The 22106-nt window shown below is 40.6% G+C and overlaps 1 protein-coding gene across 4 annotated transcripts in view; it reads right to left on the bottom strand.

Moving 5' to 3' along the window:
- NYAP2 (neuronal tyrosine-phosphorylated phosphoinositide-3-kinase adaptor 2) overlaps window positions 1-22106 on the bottom strand; it is a 261148-nt gene that overhangs the window by 90434 nt on the left and 148608 nt on the right. For all 4 annotated transcript variants that reach the window (XM_072796451.1, XM_072796452.1, XM_072796450.1 and 1 more), the window contains one exon: window positions 15589-16716. In XM_072796451.1, coding sequence (XP_072652552.1) covers window positions 15589-16716 — 1128 coding nt within the window. The remainder of the gene's footprint in view (window positions 1-15588; window positions 16717-22106) is intronic.

Genomic DNA, 22106 nt, shown 5'->3' with positions numbered 1-22106 from the left:
GGCCATCTCTCTAGTTTTGTTCCCTTATGTGACTTCAAACCCTTTATATGTCTTCATGTTAACTCTGGAAGGGAACTTGCCTGATCTTCAGTAGGAACTGCTCACCAGGAGGAGCCCCAATATGCTTGCTGTGATGACTACTGCTCCTCTGTCTAGCTGGGTATGATTCTTGGTCCCATTTCATTCCCTTCAATTCAGGTATCTAACAAAGGAGCCTCCAAAAAAGTTTGCTATATACCACATGTCTTACTTTCAAAAGCCTTAGAACATAGGTGTCTGAAGACCTTACTCTTAGTAGATTCTATTTTGCTCCCCTGTAGGTTATATCTGAATGTAAGTGGGTGCACTTTAGGGTTTGTTTTCCTTTTCTCAATCCCAGACCTAGGGGGTTTCTGTTCATTTGAAGACACCACAAATTTAGCTGACACATGGGCTCACAATCCCCTGGGGCACAAAACTCAGGTTTGGCTTCACTTATCTGGTTCAATAGCTTCCACAGTCTTCTCTATTCTTAGAAACTAACTTTTAAAAAAAATAAAGAAAGGGAGAATACGGAAGCCCAGGGAAACACATTTTAGACCAACACGGATTAGGAGCTGGACTCCTTAAATGTTGGCTGCTTGTGAGTCTCCGTAAGTATTCCATTGATTTCACATGGAAGTAGGTCAGGGCTGCTTTTAAGTGGAGAAGCTGCATGCTGCAGGTTTCATTTTACTATGAGGAGTGAATATTAAAAATTGATGTGCAAAGCAAACCTCTGCTTAATTAGCATCTAGATAAAGACTTTACTGGGAAAGCCATGGAAGTTAATAAAAAACGAGAAAAGTGACAAAGAAGCATTTCAACAGCTATTTATTTCTGTGTCGTAGCCTCTCATTTATGAGAAATACTGTGGATGGTCACTCCATGCCTTGCCTACTTATGAGAGTTAATCTATATTGAGGACGTTAGCATTCTTTCTGTGTCTGTGGCTATCCTCAGAATTCTGTACAAAATTTAAATGTTTGTTGTTGTTTTCTGGCATTGAATTTTTCAAATTCTAACCCAAAACTTTTTAGCATGTTAACTGACCACTTTAAAAAAAAAAAAAAAAAACAAGTCTGTTGAATCTACTTAGACACAACACTTTTGACAGTCCTCCATCTGCATACCAAATATTTTTTATATTAAGCATTTTGAGTCTTCTTGGTTTCTAATTAATTCATTGGTTAATACCTCTGCCTTTCTGGCAGCAAAATTTCTATTTTAAAAAACAGACCATTTTTAACCAGAAAAAAATATCTATTACATTTGAAAAACATGTTACCTCCTCAGCTGTAGGGACTTTTTTCTTTTGCTGATGAAAAAGGCTTCTTTCACAATCATGTTGTCATGTTGCCTGACACTTTGTTTTGTTTTAAAGGTTTTATTTATTTATTGAGAGGAAGTATGAGCAAGGGGAGGGGCAAACGAAGAGGGAGAAGCAGAGCCCAGTGTGAGCTCGATGCGGGCCTCCATCCCAGGACCCTGGATCATGACCCAAAGCCTCCACCTTCAAGGCTTAGATATCATTCAGTAATATGAAAACAGCCTGCCCCCTGTGGGAACAGAGAATGGCTTACATTCTCCCCAGTGCCTGACGCTCCTCATGTCAGATATTGGATGAGCCACTTAAGATGTCAGATCCTTTATCCAAGCCTAAGTGAAGAGAGTTATAGGAACATGGAATCTCTGAAAATTTAATTCATTTTTGACCTTAATTCATTTTTAATAAAATATTTATTTTTTCCACAGAACTCTCAAAGTCAATGGCCCCTTACAGTTGCATGGCAATTTACATTTTAAAAGGTCTTGCTTGAACCCAATTTTCTTGAATTTTCACAATCCCCTGAGGTAAATATGAAAAAAAAAAAAAAAAAACAATACAAGGGGAGTTTGACATGCCCTAAAAGCACGGATGTTCAGTGATAAATCCATCTTTCAACCACAGGACATTTGACTCCTGTGTCTTTTCCTATATGTGTATCTCAAGGAACTCTCCAAAACTACTTTCCATTTATAATGAGATTGTTTTTTAAGCTGTTCAAAGGAATTTTTTTAAATAAACAAAAGTATAGACATGAGGATATGTTTTATTCTCCTTACATGCTGGAAATTAAATAGTAAATAGGCCATACTCATACCACATACAATCTAGATGATAGTTTTCTATCTACAACATAATATCTTAATATTGCTTCTAGAATCATCCAGTAAAAAATTATGTTGTACTATTTTTAATGAACTCTACACTAATTCTTATATAATCTACATAGATTATGAAGACTTGCTTTCATTTTCCTTGCTGAGTACTGTCTAATTTCCCTAATCACTAACAGGACTGACTTCCCTTCTGACTATTTCATATAAAAACTGATCTAAACCTGGGCTCTCCATTGATATTCTTTGGAGCAGTTAGTTCTGAAATATCTTAACTAGTCTTGATCTTCACGTCCTGTGCAAAATTCAGATTACTGTCATTACTTGGCAATCATGGAAATTCTATAGGGCTTTGCTATTTAAGAAATGTTAGCTTTGGGAAAATAATCCATAAATATAAACTGAGTATGCAAAACATAGTCATAGAAACCATGGGCACTTAAATAAAATATATAGACTTTGCTCTCGAAATTTACCATTTAATTGTGGAGATTGGAAACACATTCATTCACTTTAGTGAAACCATCATCTGATGATTCAAAGCACACATACTAAACATGTACTCTGTGCCAGAAAATGTGCTTTGGCTGCAATTAAAAAAAGGCTCGGTATTGTGCCCTGACAATTTAGTTGGGGAGATAAACATTCAAAAGTTAATCACAACACTGTGTCAGGCGTGTGTCAGAAGAGCTTTTTTATATAAATGGAGGAGCAGACCTCCCCCATCTCTGCCAAAAAAGCAGAAGAAACAGAGTCCAAAGAGGACTGCTAATGAGGATATCATATTGCATGAGAATCAAGAGAAATGTCTTCAGATGGAGCAAATAACAATGTCAGATGCTCTGTGAAGTTTAAGAGAACAAGAAGAGGAAAGAGGCCAGGGCCAGAGACCAGTTGGGAATGCATGACTTGGGAGTGAGCAGAAGAGGGAGGTGGGTTGTTGAAAATGCAGTAGAGGGTAAGAAATGGAAACAGCAAGTGCAGGGCGTTCACTTGAAAGGTTTGGCCATGGAAAGAAAATAAAGAATCATGGTTGGGTAGAAAATAAAGCTGTTTTTCTCTGAAACATCAACGGACAATTTCATTATACTTCATATTCAGAACTCATAAACATAGCCTGGTTTAGAAGCCAATGTGAATTCTGCAACCCTACAGTAACATTATCAATCAACCAAACAAGGATCACTCTGAGGCAATCTAATTTCTTAGGTTTGAAATTTCTCTTGGGCCAACATTGACAAAAAGCTTTCATCGTTTTAACAAACCTCTCTTGTCATTAATCATTAGTAAGTGGTTAATAACTAATCAGTCAAAGAAAGAAGCTAGTTTGTGGATCTAGAGGCAACTTTGATACTCAGAATGAGAGTGTTGAGAGCAATTCCTCACTTCAGCAGTCCTCATTCTGTTGGGGGTTGCTAACACCTAAACCATTTCTCTGTCTTCTAGTTCCTGGGAATCCAGATTTCTTACTTGAACCATGGGAATAAAAAAACACATTAGAATTGCCTGTGCATAGCTTTGTAGGTGGATCTAGGGATGGATGATACATGAATGTCCTCAATCTATTTGCTGACTCTTTCTACCTTTTGTCTTTCTATCCTTTTTTTCTTTCTCACCTTAATTATATTGGTTCCATCTATAACAAGGAAATAGATGCGAACAATTTAAAAATGCTATTTTATTGAATATAACTTGACCAGAATTAAATATAGGGGAAAGTTCTCCATCTGCCATCAATTGTCAGAAGACTATTAGACTTCCAGATTTGATTTTTTTTTCCTTTAAATTCACTTGTTCTGGGTATACCTGGCTAGCCAGGATAATGCTGCTTCAAAATCCATGTTGCTAACACTTCCTCCTTTCTCTTAGATTCTATTTACTTCTTTCATTTGGGAATAGATTCTCCAGTTGACTGCTTATTCTACTAGAAGTGGAACATTTAATTAACCTGGCTCCCATCGACTAACAACAATAATGAGTTTGCTTCAACCGAGAAACACCATGCACCACTACAGACACTTCATTAAATTTGGGATTACCATCCATTTACAGAATTCTGAAAAACTGAATTTTTCAAAAATTAAAAAAGCTTTTCAAATATTTTATAACTCGAACCCATTTTTACCTAGGAACACACATGTGCAAGACCAGCAGTCACATGGTAATAGCTCCCTGAATCTATGCAGTGCCTTTCAAAGAGGTTAAATGACCTCGTTGAATGTGCTTTCATTCTCTTTACCACCTAAGTTCAATAATGCATAATGTTAAGCAGATTGGAAGTCCTTCTTTAAAATGTTGATCTCTATTATTTTCTTAAGAAATGCATCTCTCTTCAAACGTTGAGAAATGATCAATTTTCTCAACTATTCATTTATACAGAAACTGATGGTGATTTGACGTCTACAAAATGGCCCACATTTAAATGCTTTATGGCTATATTCTTTATATCTTTCTTCTAATAAATCTGCCTCGAATGGAATAGACATTCTTTTAAAACAGGACACTTAAGCACAGAAGTAATGAATTCAGCATTCAGCACAGGTCATTTTTGGCTGAATGACTATATCGATTTCAGTGTGGAATTTTCGAAGTCAGAGGATCTGGCTTTTTTTTTTCACTCAACAGTCAAACATTTCTCATATAGCTTTTGTTTCCTTGAGTATAGGAGCCCTCTCAAGTCACTATGCCTATTAATTCAACAAGTTCAATAAATACGTATGATGTATCAACTATGAGAAAGACTGCACTGGGTTGAGGGCTACCTTAAATAAAATGATGAAAAAGTATGGCCATATGTCTTAATGGGAATAAGAAAAAAGACTTCACAACATGTCAGAATAAGAAACACTGCTGTACAAGTACAAAGTGCTCTTGGAGTTTGAAAAAAGATTATTTCTAGACAAAAGCATAAGAAAAACTCTATGAAAAAGTAGATGGGCTTTAAGCAGAGATTCAAGGATTAAACATTATTTTATAGACTTACCGAGGAAACCCTTCCAGCAAGAGAACAACATCAGACAGATAGTCTCCAAGGCAGGAAGAGACTCCATTGTTTGAGAGTAATCCACAGACACCTCAAACAATGGAGCAGAAGAGACTCAACAGTTTTAGCACCTAATATTTTCATTTGAAATGTGAGAAAACTAAAGCATTAAGAGATGAACTGATTTATCCAAAGTCGAAGCTTTTTACTTTGAGTCAAGATGGAAACCATCTCTTCTGACACCCAGCCCCTGCCCTAACCCTCTAGATCATATTCAATGAGGAAGTAGGACAACATAGGGGAGTAAGATGTGGCCGACAGGAATGCCTTTACTCATACCTAATATTTAATCACTTCTTATGTCAAAGTGTTAAAAGCATAGGATAGTAAATACAAAATAAACTGGGTTTCCTATTTGAGATAATTCAATAGGAAGGAAAGAAATCAAGTCCCTACATTAAAAGTACAAAATGAGGAAATCTTGTGGTTTTTTTTGTTTTGTTTTGTTTTTGTTTTTGTTTTTTTTACATTGACTGGTGTAGCTTTATTTCTGAATTGAAACGTTTCTGCATTTTATAAATCTAAAGCAGGGAGGGTTCTTCTTAATGCAGAAGATTGCTGATTAAATTGCCAGCAAGAAATTGCACTTAAGGATTCAGCAGCTGGAGAGTATAAACACAGGGGATAAACACGCCTGCCTGCATCAATCAAAGACAGTTGCAGTATACCCCCAGAAAGGTGAGCAATTATTTATGAAATTATGTCTTCTTCAGTGCTTCTATGTCGCAATCCAAGAAGAAGCTGAATGAGGAAAACAGACAATGTCACGGTCCCAATTAACCAAGGAGTCACACACATTTTCAAAATCAACGGATTTTACTTATACGCTTTTAACCTCATCATCTTGAAAAGAAATTTCTTTAGCTTTAAAAAATAGTAATAATTAAGTAGGTCAGTATGTTCTTGAAGAACTGTATTTTTTAATTGTAATTGGAAAGATAAGTGTCTGATTCTGTCAACTGCACATTAACACAAATCTAAAGAGAAAAGGGGTGATGCTAAGCACCATTTTGTAGAGGGCTCTTTTGTACTGTTTATTTTACTAGGTCAGTTTCTAGATTAGTGATGCCGGTGCCCTCACTGCCTTTGAACATTGGCTGGGGTTTTTGATCCATGGATCAAAACTATTTGTTTTCCCTTGGGGTAGCTACAGGCCATCAAACTACTATGTAGCTATGGACAAGGAGCAAGCAGCTGAGGACAAAAGCCCTACATCCCTAGGTAGGTAGAGTTAGCTAGTTGGTAGCTCAGTATTGAAAATCAAATGGACCAAAGAAATATGCACATACTTTCTTAAGTTATATTTAGAGGCATTGAGGTGAGTACTTGCACCTTCTTGCTCAGGTCATTTAGGTGATTATGAGGCCCACTGGGCAGATCACATGCCTTCAGGGATAGCTCAGAAGCCTGAGGTACAGAACAGCCACAGAGACTAGGATCTTCCAAAATGAAGTTTGGAGGGTACTGAAAAAGTTTTCCACATCCTTCCCAAATTGATGACCACTGCTAAGTAGTCCATGCCATTTAGGTACATATTCAGCTTTTTCTTACTAAGCAGCTATCACTGGGAGTGATAACACTGTAAGTCATTAGAGGTCTGATGACAACTGGTATATTTTAATGGCCACAGGAAGAGAAAAGAAATTGGGGAGATTGGCCAAACGTAGATGAAGTATCATTAAAGCCAGAAACTCTAGAGCCACATAAAGTGGATTCAAGTCTCAGATTTACTTTGTATGTGATTCTGGGCAAGTTGTGCCTCAAGTCTCAGATTTACTCTGTATGTGACTCTGGGCAAGTTGTGCCTCAGTGTCTCCCATCTTTGAAATAGTAATGTTAATATCACCTGCCTCAGAGCATTGCAGCGAGGATGGAATACATATATGTAAAATGCTTAGAACAGTGTCTGGCATTTAGTAAACATATAAAAGTAAATGCTACCATTATTATGGAAGCATTCTCAAGGAAAAGGTTGGATGCTGCACACTTTCCTCAGGTCCTCACCACTAGCTTCTTTGAGGCATCCCACTCTGGGCAAAGTTCTTGAAATCTGGTCTTAAAATCATTACTGAGACAAATCTGTTGGAGGCAGAGGCATGTTCCTAGAAATTCATCACCTTATTCCTCCATTAGGACTGTCATCTCTCACACCCAGAATCCTTCGCTCAGTCATGACAGCCAGACCTCCTCATTGCTCTCATAACACCTGCTCTCCCTGTCCTCCCAGTGTCCCCCAAGGAAGACTTCCACTCTGTCATATTACTCTCTTACATCAATTTAAACCATGTGACTGGGTGCCCTCTCTGGGAAGCATACGCTTGTTCTGGGTCATGTCTCCACCTGGGGGTCCCACTCTGGTCTAGCTAGCCATCCCACTTAGATGGCCTGGAATGATCTAGGAAGATTTCTGGGGTAGGGACTGTGGAGGCCTGAGTCTCTGGTTCTCTTGCCTGCCTGAATGACAGCATCAGCTCCTGCCTGAAGTAGCTCTTTTTGGTGGTTCTCAAACTGAAGTGCTGAGGAAGCCTGATGAAGAGAATGGCAAACGCCCATCATGATTAAGATGGAGGTTCTAAGAACCAGAATGGACATTCTTCACAAATTACCTGCCAAAGATATCGCCATTAAACTCCCAAGGTCTCTGGGAGAATCCAGACACAGCAAAATGGATTTCACTATTTGTCCATCTGGATGGCCCTGATTGTCTTCTTTGCAAGATGCCAAAAAAAAACAGTAGCTTACTCAAGGAAAGGAAAACAACATTCACTCATTTCAAGCTCTCCCCTACCTCTTCTTTCTCTTACATAAATTATATTTGTGACTTTGTTAGATAAAAGCAATGTGTTATAGGTTTCTCTTGCATACAAGTATAGGGTGTTGCCAATATTTAGCCATATAACCCTGAGTCATTGTTGGATAGCAGCATAAATATTACTGGAGATTTCATTAAAAAGTCAACATCCCAAGCCCAACCTCCAGAATTTCCCATTTAACAGGTCTATGATAAGGCCTAGGAATCTCTTTTTTGACAACACCCAAGTGAATATGATACAAGAGGTTCTTGGACCAAAAGTCTAAGCTTTCTATGTCTTTGCCTGCATACTTTGAACCATCCAAGGACCTTCTCTGAAACCGGAGCACATCATCAAGGTATTGGCTCAAGTGCATCATTTTAACCCAGATCCTGGTTCAATCTCCCCTCTAAGCAGCTGGAAGGAGCCTTGCTAAGCCAAAAACTAGTCTGAGTCCATGGTGTGCAACTGAGTGGAAGGAGAGGTACAACCAACAAACAGCAGGACAGGGACCTGACAAGGGTTATGTCTTTATTTAAGATGTTTAACAAAACCTACAGGCTTTGGTCTTTCCAGACCTTCTGGAATCCTCTGGGATATTCTTCAGGCATTCTGAGTATAGCTTAAGTCTCAAATGCCTCTGAAGAATCCTAGGATTCTACAAGTTCCATTTCCAGTTCCCAACTCTGGTCAGGTGGCTCCAAGTCACCATGTATGCTGAAGTCCCAAGCTGAGGGTTCACCCATCCTCACGCCAAGTGAGAGATCCAGACTCGTGGATTCTCCTCTTTACAATGCACCTTTGGCTTCTCAATACTTGCTTGGGCCCTAGCCACTCTTTTCAGCCTCTGCTTTGACAGGAATGAAAAGGAGGAGCTATAAAGTCCTGAATTACTTTGCTTTCTAAATTTTACAGAAAAAAAAATATTTTATTTTATTTTTTCTTTTCTTTTTATTTTTTTAAGGATTTTATTTATTTATTCATGAGAGACACACAGAGAGAGAGAGAGAGAGAGAGAGAGAGAGAAGCAGAGACACAGGCAGGGAGGGAGAAGGAGGCTCCATGCAGGGAGCCCGATGCAGCACTGGATCCTGGGTCTCCAGAATCAGGCCCCAGGCTGAAGGCGGCACTAAACCGCTGAGCTACCCGGGCTGTCTGAAAAAAAATATTTTAAATAGATCAAACAAAATGTGTAGGTTATCTTAAAATAAACTAGCATTCATTTCAGGATTCCTAGGACAATTTGGTTTTTGGGAAGTTTTTTGAGATATTCTTACTATCTCAGATATGTATCCAAGCACTTCACTCAAGACTTACTAAGGGGTTAAAGTAGCCCTTGAAGGTAAAGGTCACTGAGTCCTACACTTACATTGGATGAGAGGCTCCTTGGACAAGTTGTATATCTGTTTCTTGGTCCACTACTGATTAATGGTGTGATAAGACAAAAGAGGGAAAGGGTTGAAGGAGAATAGGAGAGGCAGGGGAGGGAAAGAGAACCTATCTGCATCAATAAAACTACCTGAAAGAAAGGTAGGAGGCAGGAAAACCACAAAAAACACACGTAAGAATTCAAATAAATTTAAATGATATAGCAGTAAAGGGCTAGTCAGAGCTACAAACTCAAACAGCCCCTGAGGACATCCCAGTATCACAATAATTAAGCTATCAACACTGTGTCACTGTTATTATAAATGGCCAGGAACAATGACAGTCACCACTGTATGAGGTGTATCCTCTTCCAGTCACCTTGCCAGACACATTTTTTTTAAAGATTTACTTGGGCGAGTGAGTGAGCAAGTATGAGAGAGAGACCATGAGAGGGAGGGGGAGAGGAAGAGGGAGAGAGAATCTTAAGCAGACTCCATGCTGAGTGCAGAACCCAACACGGGGCTCGATCTCACGACCCTGAGATCATGATTTGAGCTGAATTCTTAACTGACTGTGCCACAACAGTGCCCCAAATACTTTACGTGCATTAGCACATAGTAGGCATACAATGAATGACCTTGAATCATAAAGATGGCTAAATTATGTTAGTATACCCTTCTATTTTCCTAAAAGTAGAGATAATACATAAATACAGAAATACATTTTAAAAGATTTCTTTCTAAAATCATTCTTTTTTTAATGGAAAATTATTTTTAAAATTAAATTAGTAAGAGTAAGTTGGATCAGTTGCTTCAATTGCAATTCTCCATATTTTAGCATCACTGTACCTCAAATGACTTACAATAGAAGAAAGTTGTGTGTGTCTGTGTGTCTGTGTATTTGTGTGTCTGTGTGTGGTTGGGGGCATGGAGATAGGTTTTTTTTGGTTGGATTTGGCTTTGGATATTTCCTTTGTGTTGTAGTTTCTGTGTGAGTGTGTGTGTGTGTGTGTGTGTGTGTGTGTGTGTGTGTGTGTTTTAAGAAAGGCAAAGTTTACATCTGATTCCTAAGTTTATTTCACCAAACCCATAGGACCCATTTACATTTGTAATTGTAAAAATACAACATGGTATCTAAAAGTCTTCAATGGGAATATTTTTAAGAGGCTGAAACATGAGATGTAACAGTAGAAAACTGTGTATCTCCATTAATGTGGAATATTGTTGTGTATAATGAAGCTTTTTGGTAATGCCAACTGACCATTTTGGGTTTTTTTAATAACAAAACCAGATGAGTGGGCCTACTCTTTGCTTTTCTTTGCTCCTTCTTTAGGCCTACTGTCTCTGTGTCCTGTGGGCTCTACGTGGACCTTCGCAGGTGCTTCATGTATTGGCACCCATCCCACCCTGTGTGTGCATTTCCTTTGTATCTTTCTTGGTGCCTTAGTCTCTAAATTAGCCACTGTACTATTTCAAGTTTCTATTTTTTCCTTAAATTTTCTATTGACATTTCTCCACTTATACTTTTTTTATCTCATTCTCTCCCTTGGGTATATTATAGAATTTAATTATATTATTCATTGTCTCTTATGCTTCTTTATGGAAACATATATTCATGCATTTATATTAAATATAAGCAAAACCTTTCTTTTAAGAATATTTCTTATTTGAGGAGAAAAGTATTTTAAGTAATATTATGGTGAATACTCCAAATTCACCATAAAAACATTTGTACTTCACCTACTTCTCACGTAGACAAAAATTTACAGCAATAAAATACAAGTGGGTCACTTCTTACATGCCGTGTAGACTCTCTCTCTCTGCACAAAATTAAGAAATATTTATATAACCAATTCCAAATAAAGTTTGTTATCATTGGATTATGAAGTGTCTTTACCTATAGCTAAGCAACATGACAATGCCCCATCAACCAGGGAAAACGACACTTTCTAGAATACTTAATGTGAAGGCCGTGATTAGAAAATCACGCAGTGAAATGAAATTGGTTCATAGTCTACTACTATCTTCTTACTGTATTTCTTTCCTATCACTCAATCTCTGTCAACTGTTGTAAGCTTTTAAGATATGAAATTAAGTGTATCTTTTTAGATTATTAAGAGTTTAAGGCACATATTCTATTTGACATGGATTTTTAAATTAAAACAGAAATATTACATTTGCTTTGAGTTGAATATTAGGAAATTATCAAAATTGGCACTTCCAGTAAAGCCAGAGGGAATGGAGAATAGAAACACCAGCCTTAATTTTATTCCTGAAATGTAAAAAAAAAAAAAAAACTTGAGATTTAGGAATGAATAATAAGTAATATCACTTATTCTTTCCCTGTATCAGCAGTATCTATAAATTCTATACTGCAACAGTGATTATACATTAACTCCCAATTACCAACAATTCTGGGTCTGCGTTTTGAATTACAGAAAGATTCTGAGACCCATTATGATAATTTTTTTTAATTTTATTTATTTGACAGAGAGAGAGAAAGACAGCAGGAGCCAGGGGGCGAGTGGGACAGAGAGAGAGAGAGAGAGAGGGAGAAGCAGCCTCCCTCCTTAGCTTCTCTCCCAGGGAGGATTCGGGACTCGATCCCAGGACCCTGAGATTATGATCTGAGCCTAATACAGACACTTAACTGACTGAGCCACCCAGGCACCCTGCTATTACGATTTTTTTAGGGTTTTCTTCTGGAGTCAAAAGTAAATAACATTAAATTATTCTTTGCACTATCTGCATTTTCTTCCTTTCCTTTTATGTAAAGTAAAATATTGAAGTTAATGTAACTCAAGACATGTCCTTTCTCTGAAGAGTTGATACATGGTTAATAGCACATAGGAAGGAATTCAATCCTCAGATCCCTAAAAGCTATAAAGAGCCTGGATCACTTTTCCATGTATAAGCTTTGTTTTAGAAGCACACAAAGCTCATTTTGGACTCGAATGGAGAAGTCTGTGACATATAGCACATAGACGAATTCTAACAGATGGATTTTTCTTGAAATAACTTCATTAGTTAATCATTTCTTTTACATATACTTTTTCTAGCTAATTGGTATAGCTGCCAGCTGGAGCTGTTAAGGATCCTCCAAAGAAACTGGTAGGTAGGGAGAAAATCCAATAATTTCACCAATTCTAGGATGAAATGTCCAATAATTTCACACTAACCATCACATATTTTGAAAGTGAAATCTTTTTCTTTCACCTTTTTGTCCTCCAACTTATTCCAAAAATCTTAACTGATTTGTGCTTAAACCAAATCAATCATCTAGAGGAAACTTTAAACTTTGACAAATTATTTAGGTCAGGGTTTAGCAAACTTGCCAGTATGGACACTGTGGACCAGATCATCTTTTTTGTAAGCTTTTAAGCAGTACCACTTGATGTCAGTAGCGCCCCTAGCTGTGACCACTAAAAAGGTCTCCAGACATTGCAAGAAGTTCCTAGGGGCCAAACTGCCCTTGCTGAGCATGGAGAGCTTAGAAATAGATTGTTCCTCATTTTTAATTCAGTGTAAACAGTAATTTCATGTATTCATGTATGTATGTATATAACTTAAGACATGCCTAATAGATTAAAAATTTTTGCCTTTCAGTAAGGTAAAAGAATTTTTTTGGGGGGGGGGTTATTTAAGCAATAATACTTTCATAAGTCTCTCTGGGTAAACAAACAAAAAGGACAGGATATGTGTCTTCTAACAGGAATGGATATTGATTATTTAAGTACCATCACCATTGGGACATGTGGGTGGTTCAGCTGGTTGAGCGTGGACTATTGGTTTCGGCTCAGGTTGTGACCTCAGGGTCCTGAGATCGAGCCACCCATGGGCTCCTTGCTCTTAGGGGAGTCTGCTTGAAAAGTTTCTCTCCCCCTCCCACCTCAAATAAATAAGTAAATTGTTTTTTAAAAAATGTCATCACCGGGATCCCTGGGTGGTGCAGCGGTTTAGCGCCTGCCTTTGGCCCAGGGCTCGATCCTGGAGACCCGGGATCGAATCCCACATCAGGCTCCTGGTGCATGGAGCCTGCTTCTCCCTCTGCCTGTGTCTCTGCCTCTCTCTCTCTCTCTCTCTCTCTGTGACTATCATAAAAAAAAGATTTAAAAAAAAATTTTTTTAAATGTCATCACCATCTTCATCATCAGATGTATTGATTTTTTTTTTCTTTTAAGGAAGGAATTCAGGTTGATTGTGTGAGGGGATAAAAAAATCTGTGTTGGGATAATCTGAGATGAAAGTGATTAATTATCAGTTTAGGTGACTAAGGCATTTTTAAGCAAGGGAAAGCAGTGTAATTTCATAAAATGGACAATGAGAAAACTGGGGTCTGTTTTGACTTTACTGTATGTTTATGGAGTGATCTGGGGTTGACAAGAGGATTCAGTTATTCAGATAGAGACATTTACTGGTCTTCGAAGTTCAGTGGTAAATATAATGTGCACCACCTATTTAATACTGGTGATCTTTCTGCAATTTATGTATCAGTGGATCCAGGAAGAGTACCATAGGAATAAGATACTAATTACTCTAGGTGCTGAAACAATGAGCCTTTTCTAGTTTAGGGTGAATGTAAGAACATAACCCCACAAAGTATGCAGGGGAAATAGTTCACCTTGTTAAAAAAAAAAAATCTAAATTCTATCCTAATTGCTATCTTTCCAGCAAAAGCTTTGTGATACAGATTTGCTCAAGTGTTTTTTTTTTTAATATGAGATAAAGATGAACGTTAAGATCTATCAATCTGTTGAAGTATATACTTTGTCTCAAAAAAATCAAGTTATGTCCCTCAAAGTGCCTCAGCAATGGGTGCAACTTTGTTAGATTTTCTAGAGCCCCTGTAACCACTTAGGTCTTACACTCTACTGTTGGACAAGTGCATTCTTCTTTTTAATGGCCTTTGCCACACTGTGTCAGTAGTCACCGGGAGTGCTTCCAGAATACACACTCTTTGCTCAGGCATGACAAAGTGCAACAACCCAACTTTGAAACTGCAAGCCCAAGAACCCAAGAATGCACTCTTTGCTCGGGCATGGCGAGGTGCAACAACCCAACTTTGAAACTGAAGCCCCAAGAACCCAAGAATGCACACTCTTTGCTCGGGCATGGCCAAGTGCAACAACCCAACTTTGAAACTGCAACCCCAAAAACTCAAGAATGCACACTCTTTGCTCTGGCATGACGAGGTGCAACAACCCAATTTTGAAATTGCAACCACAAGAACCGAAGAATGCACACTCTTCGCTCAGGCATGGTCAGGTGCAACAACCCAACTTTGAAAGTGCAGCCCCAAGAACCCAAGAATGCACACTCTTTGCTCACGCATGGCCAAGTACAACAACCCAACTTTGAAACTGCAATCCCAAGAACCCAAGAATGCACACTCTTCGCTCGGGCATGGCGAGGTGCAAAAACCCAACTTTGAAACTGCAACCCTAAGAACCCAAGAATGCACACTCTTTGCTCGGGCATGGTGAGGTGCAAAAACCCAACTTTGAAACTACAACCCCAAGAACCCAAGAATGCACACTCTTCACTCGGGCATGGCGAGGTGCAACCCATTTTGAAACTGCAACCCAAGAATCCAAGAATGCACACTCTTCGCTCGGGCATGGTGAGGTGCAAAAACCCAACTTTGAAACTGCAACCCCAAGAACCCAAGAATGCACACTCTTTGCTCGGGCATGGTGAGGTGCAACAACCCAACTTTGAAAGTGCAGCCCCAAGAACCAAGGAATGCACACTCTTTGCTCAGGCATGGCCAAGCGCAACAACCCAACTTTGAAACTGCAACACCAAGAACCCAAGAATGCACACTCTTCACTCGGGCATGGCCAAGCGCAACAACCCAACTTTGAAACTGCAACCCCAAGAACCCAAGAATGCACACTCTTTGCTCGGGCATGGTGAGGTGCAACAACCCAACTTTGAAAGTGCAGCCCCAAGAACCAAGGAATGCACACTCTTTGCTCAGGCATGGCCAAGCGCAACAACCCAACTTTGAAACTGCAACACCAAGAACCCAAGAATGCACACTCTTCACTCGGGCATGGCCAAGCGCAACAACCCAACTTTGAAACTGCAGCCCCAAGAACCCAAGGCCCTGCCCCGTGCGCTTCACCTGCGCACCCGGGGCAGGTGGGGGCGCTTGGCTTCGGTTCCCCAGTGGGAAGCCTGGCTCCCCGGGACCCCGACCACTTACTCTCCGCGGGGTCTTTCGCCCGGCGGCCGCTGGACGACTTCCTCAGCAGGCTGCGGCCAGAGGTAAAGAGGCTGGTTAGCTCTTCCAAGGGGCTCGTGGGGGTCCTGGAGCGGGAGGCGCCGGCGGCCGGGGCCGCGCCGTAGGTGTTGACCGCGGCGTTGACCATCCGCGCCCCGTCCTGCGACACCGGCCGGCCGGCCGAGGGAGGCACTGAGGCAGGGCCCCTGGACAGGCTGCCCGAGTGCACGGCGTCGTAGGGCGGGGGCCGCTTGAGGCTGAGCGGGGTCAGCGACCGCCCCATGCTCACGGGCGACGGCGAGGCCGAGTGGCTCTTGGGGTAGCCGTGGGGGGACTGCGTGCGGTACAGGGCGGACGGCGGGGGCGGGGAGGAGGACAGCGCGGAGGCGGAGGCGGCGGCCGCGGCGGGCCCGGGGGGGCCGGGGGCGCCCAGGGCCGCGGGCTGCTCTTTGTCCGGCTTGGGGTGGCCCGGGGCGTGCGGGGGCAGCGAGGACGGAGACGCGCCCGCCTGCTGCTTCAGGTAGGCCACGTTCTCCAGCACGGGCAGCTTGGTGACCTCCAGCGGGGTGAGCGGAGACTCGTCGGAGTTGGGGGAGCACTGCACGGGCGCGGGCGGGAACACCAGCAGCGGGGGCCGGTGGGACAGCAGGTTGGGGAAGGGCGGGGGGATGTCGCAGAGCAGCCCCTTGGGAGCGCATGGCACTGAGGCCTTGGCGACGTCCGAGTCAGGCACGGTGGGAGTAGCACACTGCGAGGAGCAGCTGTGATGGTCAAGGTCGCATTTGGGATCCGGGCCCAGGTCGTCAAAGATGGGGTACTTCATCTCCTCGTAGACGGCCTCGCTCTGGTCGTCCTCCTCCTTCCTGAAGTCTCGGAGGATGTTGCCCACCATCTCGATGTACACGGGCTCCTCCTCCTCGGGGTCCCCCGCCGGGCTGCTGACCTGGGACAGGGAGGGGTCCCGCGGCAGCGACGTCCTCCGCGGCCCGTGCTTCTTGATGTACGTTTCGTCGAAGGAGGTGCTCAGCTGAGTGTTCGGGTTCCTTTTGGGTTTGGGAGGCGGGATCTTCTTTGAATATTCATCGCTGTGGGGTCTCGGTTTGGTGGACACTGCCAAAGACAAAGGAGAAACACAGGAAGGTAAAAAATAGATGAGGACCGTGGACCGTGGGGGAGGCCTTCAAAGGAGGAGGCCCTGCGCTTGGGGTGTGAAATGCCATGAACTCCCGGTGGTGGTGATGGGCTTGGGTCCTAGTTCGAGCCCCGGACCAGAGGTCAAACGAAAGTCAAGCAACTTTTCCGTAGGGAGGAAAACCTGTTGCCAGAACAACAGTCACATGTATCTTCAGGCGAAGACTAGTGATCCCGACACTGATAAACCATCCCTCTGCTCTCAAATGTCTACATGGAAGCCTGAAGATGAAACATGTTCAGTAAAAACAGACATAAATTTCCTAAAGATTAGCCTCTAAGAATTAAGTGAGAAACTCAGGAGGAAAAAAAAAAAAAAATCAAGTTTCTGTTAGCACAAATGGTCACAAAAGTACCATGGGATTTGAACCCTTTTCAATGATGTGGCTATCGCACACGATCGCGTCTTGCTTTCATTTAGGATAAAAATGTCCCAGGCTGCTGGACTTAATCTCTGCCTTGGTTCAGATAAATAACTTCTCTACAGATGGGTCTGATACTTCAGGGGAAATGGATGTGGAAAACCTTATGAGGCTAGACAAGTTAATCTCTAAATCTCCAGGTATTGTTGGCTACGGTGTATTTGTCTGTTTTTGTTCGTGAGATCTCTTGTGACGTCCCAAATGCTGTCTTGGAATGAACTTATTAGGTACGTTGCACAGACACATCAGAGCCCCTTCGAGTATCTTGCAAGAGAATGATCCACAGAATGTTGTGTGAGCCTCAAGAATAATGTTTAGAGGGGATCCCTGGGTGGCGCAGTGGTTTAGCGCCTGCCTTTGGCCCAGGGTGCGATCCTGGAGACCCGGGATCGAATCCCACATCGGGCTCCCGGTGCATGGAGCCTGCTTCTCTCTCTGCCTATGTCTCTGCCTCTCTCTCTCTCTGTGACTATCATAAATAAATAAAAATTAAAAAAAATAAAAAAAATAAAAAGGCAACTGAAAGAAGGTCTTAAAAAAAAAAAAAGAATAATGTTTAGAAACTCACAACAGATATATATGTACTAGTGCAGTCAACAACCTGCTGGAAGCACACTTAAGGGATGAAACATAAACTCTGACACCATACAGTAGGGTGGAACAGGCTGGCAACATGTCTGTGACTAAAATCAATTATTTAGCATGCAGGGAAGGTACTGGCATCTTGTTATTATCTCATTATCTCATTGTGTTGATATATGATTACAATGATTATCATTATTATGCTGTGCAGCAGAATGCAAGTTACTTGTGGTAAATGGTAGCATATAATGTAAGGTGACAGTATAGCTTGTTGGTGTAAAGCTATTGAGAAAATGATAGGCTTCTCTATAATTTGCACCCTTAAGGGAGGCGGGGTCTCAAGGCACAAATCAGGAAACACCTGAAATCATCTTTTTTCAAATAGCATACTATGACCCGGGAGCTTTTCTAAAACTTACAAAAAGAGAAGCAAGTGCTTCAAGATTAGTCGACTGATCTACTCATTAATCGTGACTTCAGAGAAAAGAAACCCATCAAATATTCTAGAGAAGTGGCTATATCTCCCACTTTTCTAGGTCATACCTGCTTCCAAATAGTCTGTCTTATTGTGCCCATAATGATGTTTTTACTCACTACAATCAAGTATTCTTGTGAAGGGAAGTTTCTTAATGTATCTAGACTTTCCCTTAAACTTGTAACAGGAGAAACTAGGGGCTTATAGCAGTGGAGTCTTTAAGTGCCTAAAGTGAAAAGCCTAGAGACATGATGGGGTGAAAAATACCCAAGTAGTTCTTTAGGAGGGACCCAAAGGGACCAATAGCTCCTCTCGGTATCTCCCGCTGGTCTTAAATTTTACTGGTTTTAAAATCAACTGGTTATGTTAAAAGTCATGAATTATGCAACTCATTGGGTTATACACAAAAATCTGAGCCTGATGTATAAAGTAAAATTATACACTACTGAATACAATTAAGTTAGTACTGGGGGGACACTGAGTCAGGACCTAGAAGAACAAAAGCCTATCCAGACTATTCTAAAAGCTTGTTTCCCGCCATCTCCCGTCTCAGGATCTCATTCTAGGCTAAGTAATTCACACTCTGGGAAAGCATTTGCCACTGATTATTAGGCTCCAGAGATTGAATGGCGTGGGGTTAGAGGAATCCTTAGAGGAGAGAAGTCTGAATAGTGAGGTGCTCGTGAATGGAGGGTTAGGAATCAATGTGTCCATGAAATGATAATTTCATTATATTGGAAGAGTCATATTTAGAATAAGATTATCATTTTTATCCCTTCTAAATTATAATTCACTTTTGTTCTCTTCGACCCTTCACTGAAGACTGATGTCCCCACAGACTTGAGTAGTTGTATGGAGAGAAATAGAAGGACAAGTAGAATTCAAGCATCGGAGCCCAAGCCTAGGTAGCAGCACTGCATTGAGGGAAGGCCATGACCCAGAATTCCCAGGCAGTGAGGGGTCAAGATAGAGCTGGCTGTGACAAGATACTCAGGGAAGCAGTAGCCTCGTGAACAACCTTGGAACCAATGTCCTTCTTCCCACATAGATTAGAAGGTGGCCTTTGGAATGGGCAAGACCAATGCTTGGGTTGCACTCAAAATGTGAGCAAACAACACTCATCCTGTTAGCCAAAAGGAACGGATAACATTAAATAAAGACACTTCATATCTATGGAATGATTGATGAAAGAAACGTTCTCTTCTAGAACACAACATAGAATTAAGTAGAGCAACTGTTCATAAGGAAGGAATACAGACAGTCCATTCGTACTGTGAGGACAACTTCAAGGCCAAACCAAGCACAGATATTGTCTGGCAAGGGAAAGAAAATATAATTTGTGACTCTTGGGGTGACTCTTAGATAATCAAAAATCACTACTGCTAAGGACTGAACTCCATTCCTCCCACAACGATGTGTTGAAGCACTAACTCCCCCAATGTGATGGTATTTGGAGATGGTGCCTTTGGGAGATAACTGAGTTTGGATGAGATCATGAGGTTGGGTCCTCATAGTGGGTGGCATTAGGACCACCATGTGAGGATATAGTGAGAAGGCAGCCATTTACAAGCTGGGAAGAGAGTTCTCACCAGAAACCAACTGTGCCAGCACCTTGATCTCAGACTTCTGGCCTCAAGAACTGAGAACAAATAAATACCTGTTGTTTAAGCCATCCGGTCTATGGTATTTTGTTATGGAATCCCAAACTGACTTAGACAACAATGTATTTATTGAGCCCTGCATAAAGACGCTGTACAGCTGAATGATAAGCACCCACTTTCATGCTATCATCTGGCACTGAAATATTTGAAATAGCTTTGTTATTTTAATAATTAACACAGCTCTTAGTCTTTTACATTTAACTTCCACCTGCCCCTGCCCTATATCTCTTTATCCCCTAGAACCATATCACAAAGAACAATTACACTTAAATATAAAAATGCTCCTCCCAGGCTCCCACCCAGGGATACATTTCCACCTGACAGCCCATAATTCTGATTGTTCTTCTTGGTCTGACTCTTAATCTCTGATTTGTGCTTTTAATTCTAAATGCTTTTTGTTTGTTTGTTTGTTGTTGTTGTTTGCTTTGGCATACTGACTCCCTGTCCTACTTTGTTCTACTGCCCACCAGTGGAAGCAGTTTCTTAGCCAGGCTTGCCCAAGGAATACTTCATTATCTGGGCAAGTTTATCCCTTCACCCTCTGTCTGTGTGATGAAAAGAGCCTAATGCAGGCAGATTCATATAATGCAAGAACATTGTGTTTCCGGGTCCTCTTTCTTTATATTGATCCAAATTTGAAATGAGAGCATTAAAGATTATTCAGATAATAAAGTGTTAAGTAAATTACAGATGATCAGGAGAAATAAACAGATTCATTCCTTCCATATCGGGAGACCAAGATATTTTCCAGATAATATCTGCTTCCCATTCCATATCTCCATTGCAATTGAGTAAATAATTCATGGAACAATAAAAATTTGTTTCAGCTGTCACGTATGCTTTTTTTTTTTTTAAAGCTTACCTATATAAGGCAAAGACTGAAATTTTAAACGACATTGTCACATAATTTATTCTACTTTAACCTCACTCCAGGGAATTAAAAGTTAAAGAAAAAAATCATGTTTAAACAGTCATTTCTTTAGAGAATACTTAAAAAGAGTCTTGATCTATATACATAGATGCTGAAATACTGCTAATAAAAGACAATGAAAATTGCTTGCAAATTTCAACATTAATCCAAATTCAACTGTAATAAAAAAGGTGATTTTTATTGCTCTTGAATGAATATTAAGTTATTTCTAATAAGCCCAAAGATAGAAGCAATAATTCCTGTTCAGCTCCAGAACACAAATTTTAATGCTTAAAATAGTATAATGACAGTAGCATTGAATAAGCAGAAAGTGACATTTTTGAAATGAAATATCTGAGCACAAAGGTTATGCATGGCTTTCAGTCATGCCCAGATGATCTGTCTTTCACAGTTAATTTTGGAAATTCACCATGTCCTTTGTCAACCTATCCTTCTGAAATAATTTTTCCTTATTAAAAAAAAAGTATAGTGTAAAACCATGCTTTAGTATGTGTGGATGTTCTCAACCCAAGAAGTGGAAACATGTGACACAACACAGGTTATTATTTCCCTGTCTTTCTGGCCACAGAATCTCAGAATTTGAAAGGCTCTTAGGAATTATCCAGCCCAAGGATGCCTGGGTGGCTCAGTCAGTTAAGCATCCAACTCTTGATTTTGGCTCAAGTTATGATCTCAGGGTTGTGAAATGTAGCTCTGCAATGGGCTCTGTGCCTAGTATGGAGCTTGTTTAGGATTATTATGATTCTTCTCTCTCGCTCCCTCTCCCTCTGCTCTCACCCCTCCAACACACACATGCTCCCCCACACACACTCTAAAATAAATAAATAAATCTTTAAAAGAAAGAAAGAAATTATCCAGCCCAAACACTATACATTATTGATGAAGAAACATAAATTCAACTAGTTAAAAAAATGATATCTCTTTTCAATTCAATCTTTTATGCCTTTTAAGACAAAGGAAAACAATAAGCAGGGAAGTTTTTCAATATATTACTTTGTATATGACACAGAGTACCATTTTAAAAGGTCTCCTCGGAAATAAAAATAAAAAATATAAAACTAAAAGGTCTTCTTATCCTGTGCTATAATTTTGGCACCATAACTCTGCAGCTCTACTTATAGAGATATATTCAACTGGGAAACAAGAGTCCAGTGAAGAGAAGTAGTGTCCACACTATGTGATCCTAAAACTGGCTGATTCTGGAAGGTGAGAGACACATTTCCCACTTTCAGCAGAAC

This window comes from Canis lupus, chromosome 24, assembly GCF_048164855.1.
Source record: "Canis lupus baileyi chromosome 24, mCanLup2.hap1, whole genome shotgun sequence".
NCBI classification, from domain to species: domain Eukaryota; kingdom Metazoa; phylum Chordata; class Mammalia; order Carnivora; family Canidae; genus Canis; species Canis lupus.
The sequence above is the reverse complement of the archived record's forward strand: the minus strand, read 5'-3'. Positions and strand labels throughout refer to the sequence as shown.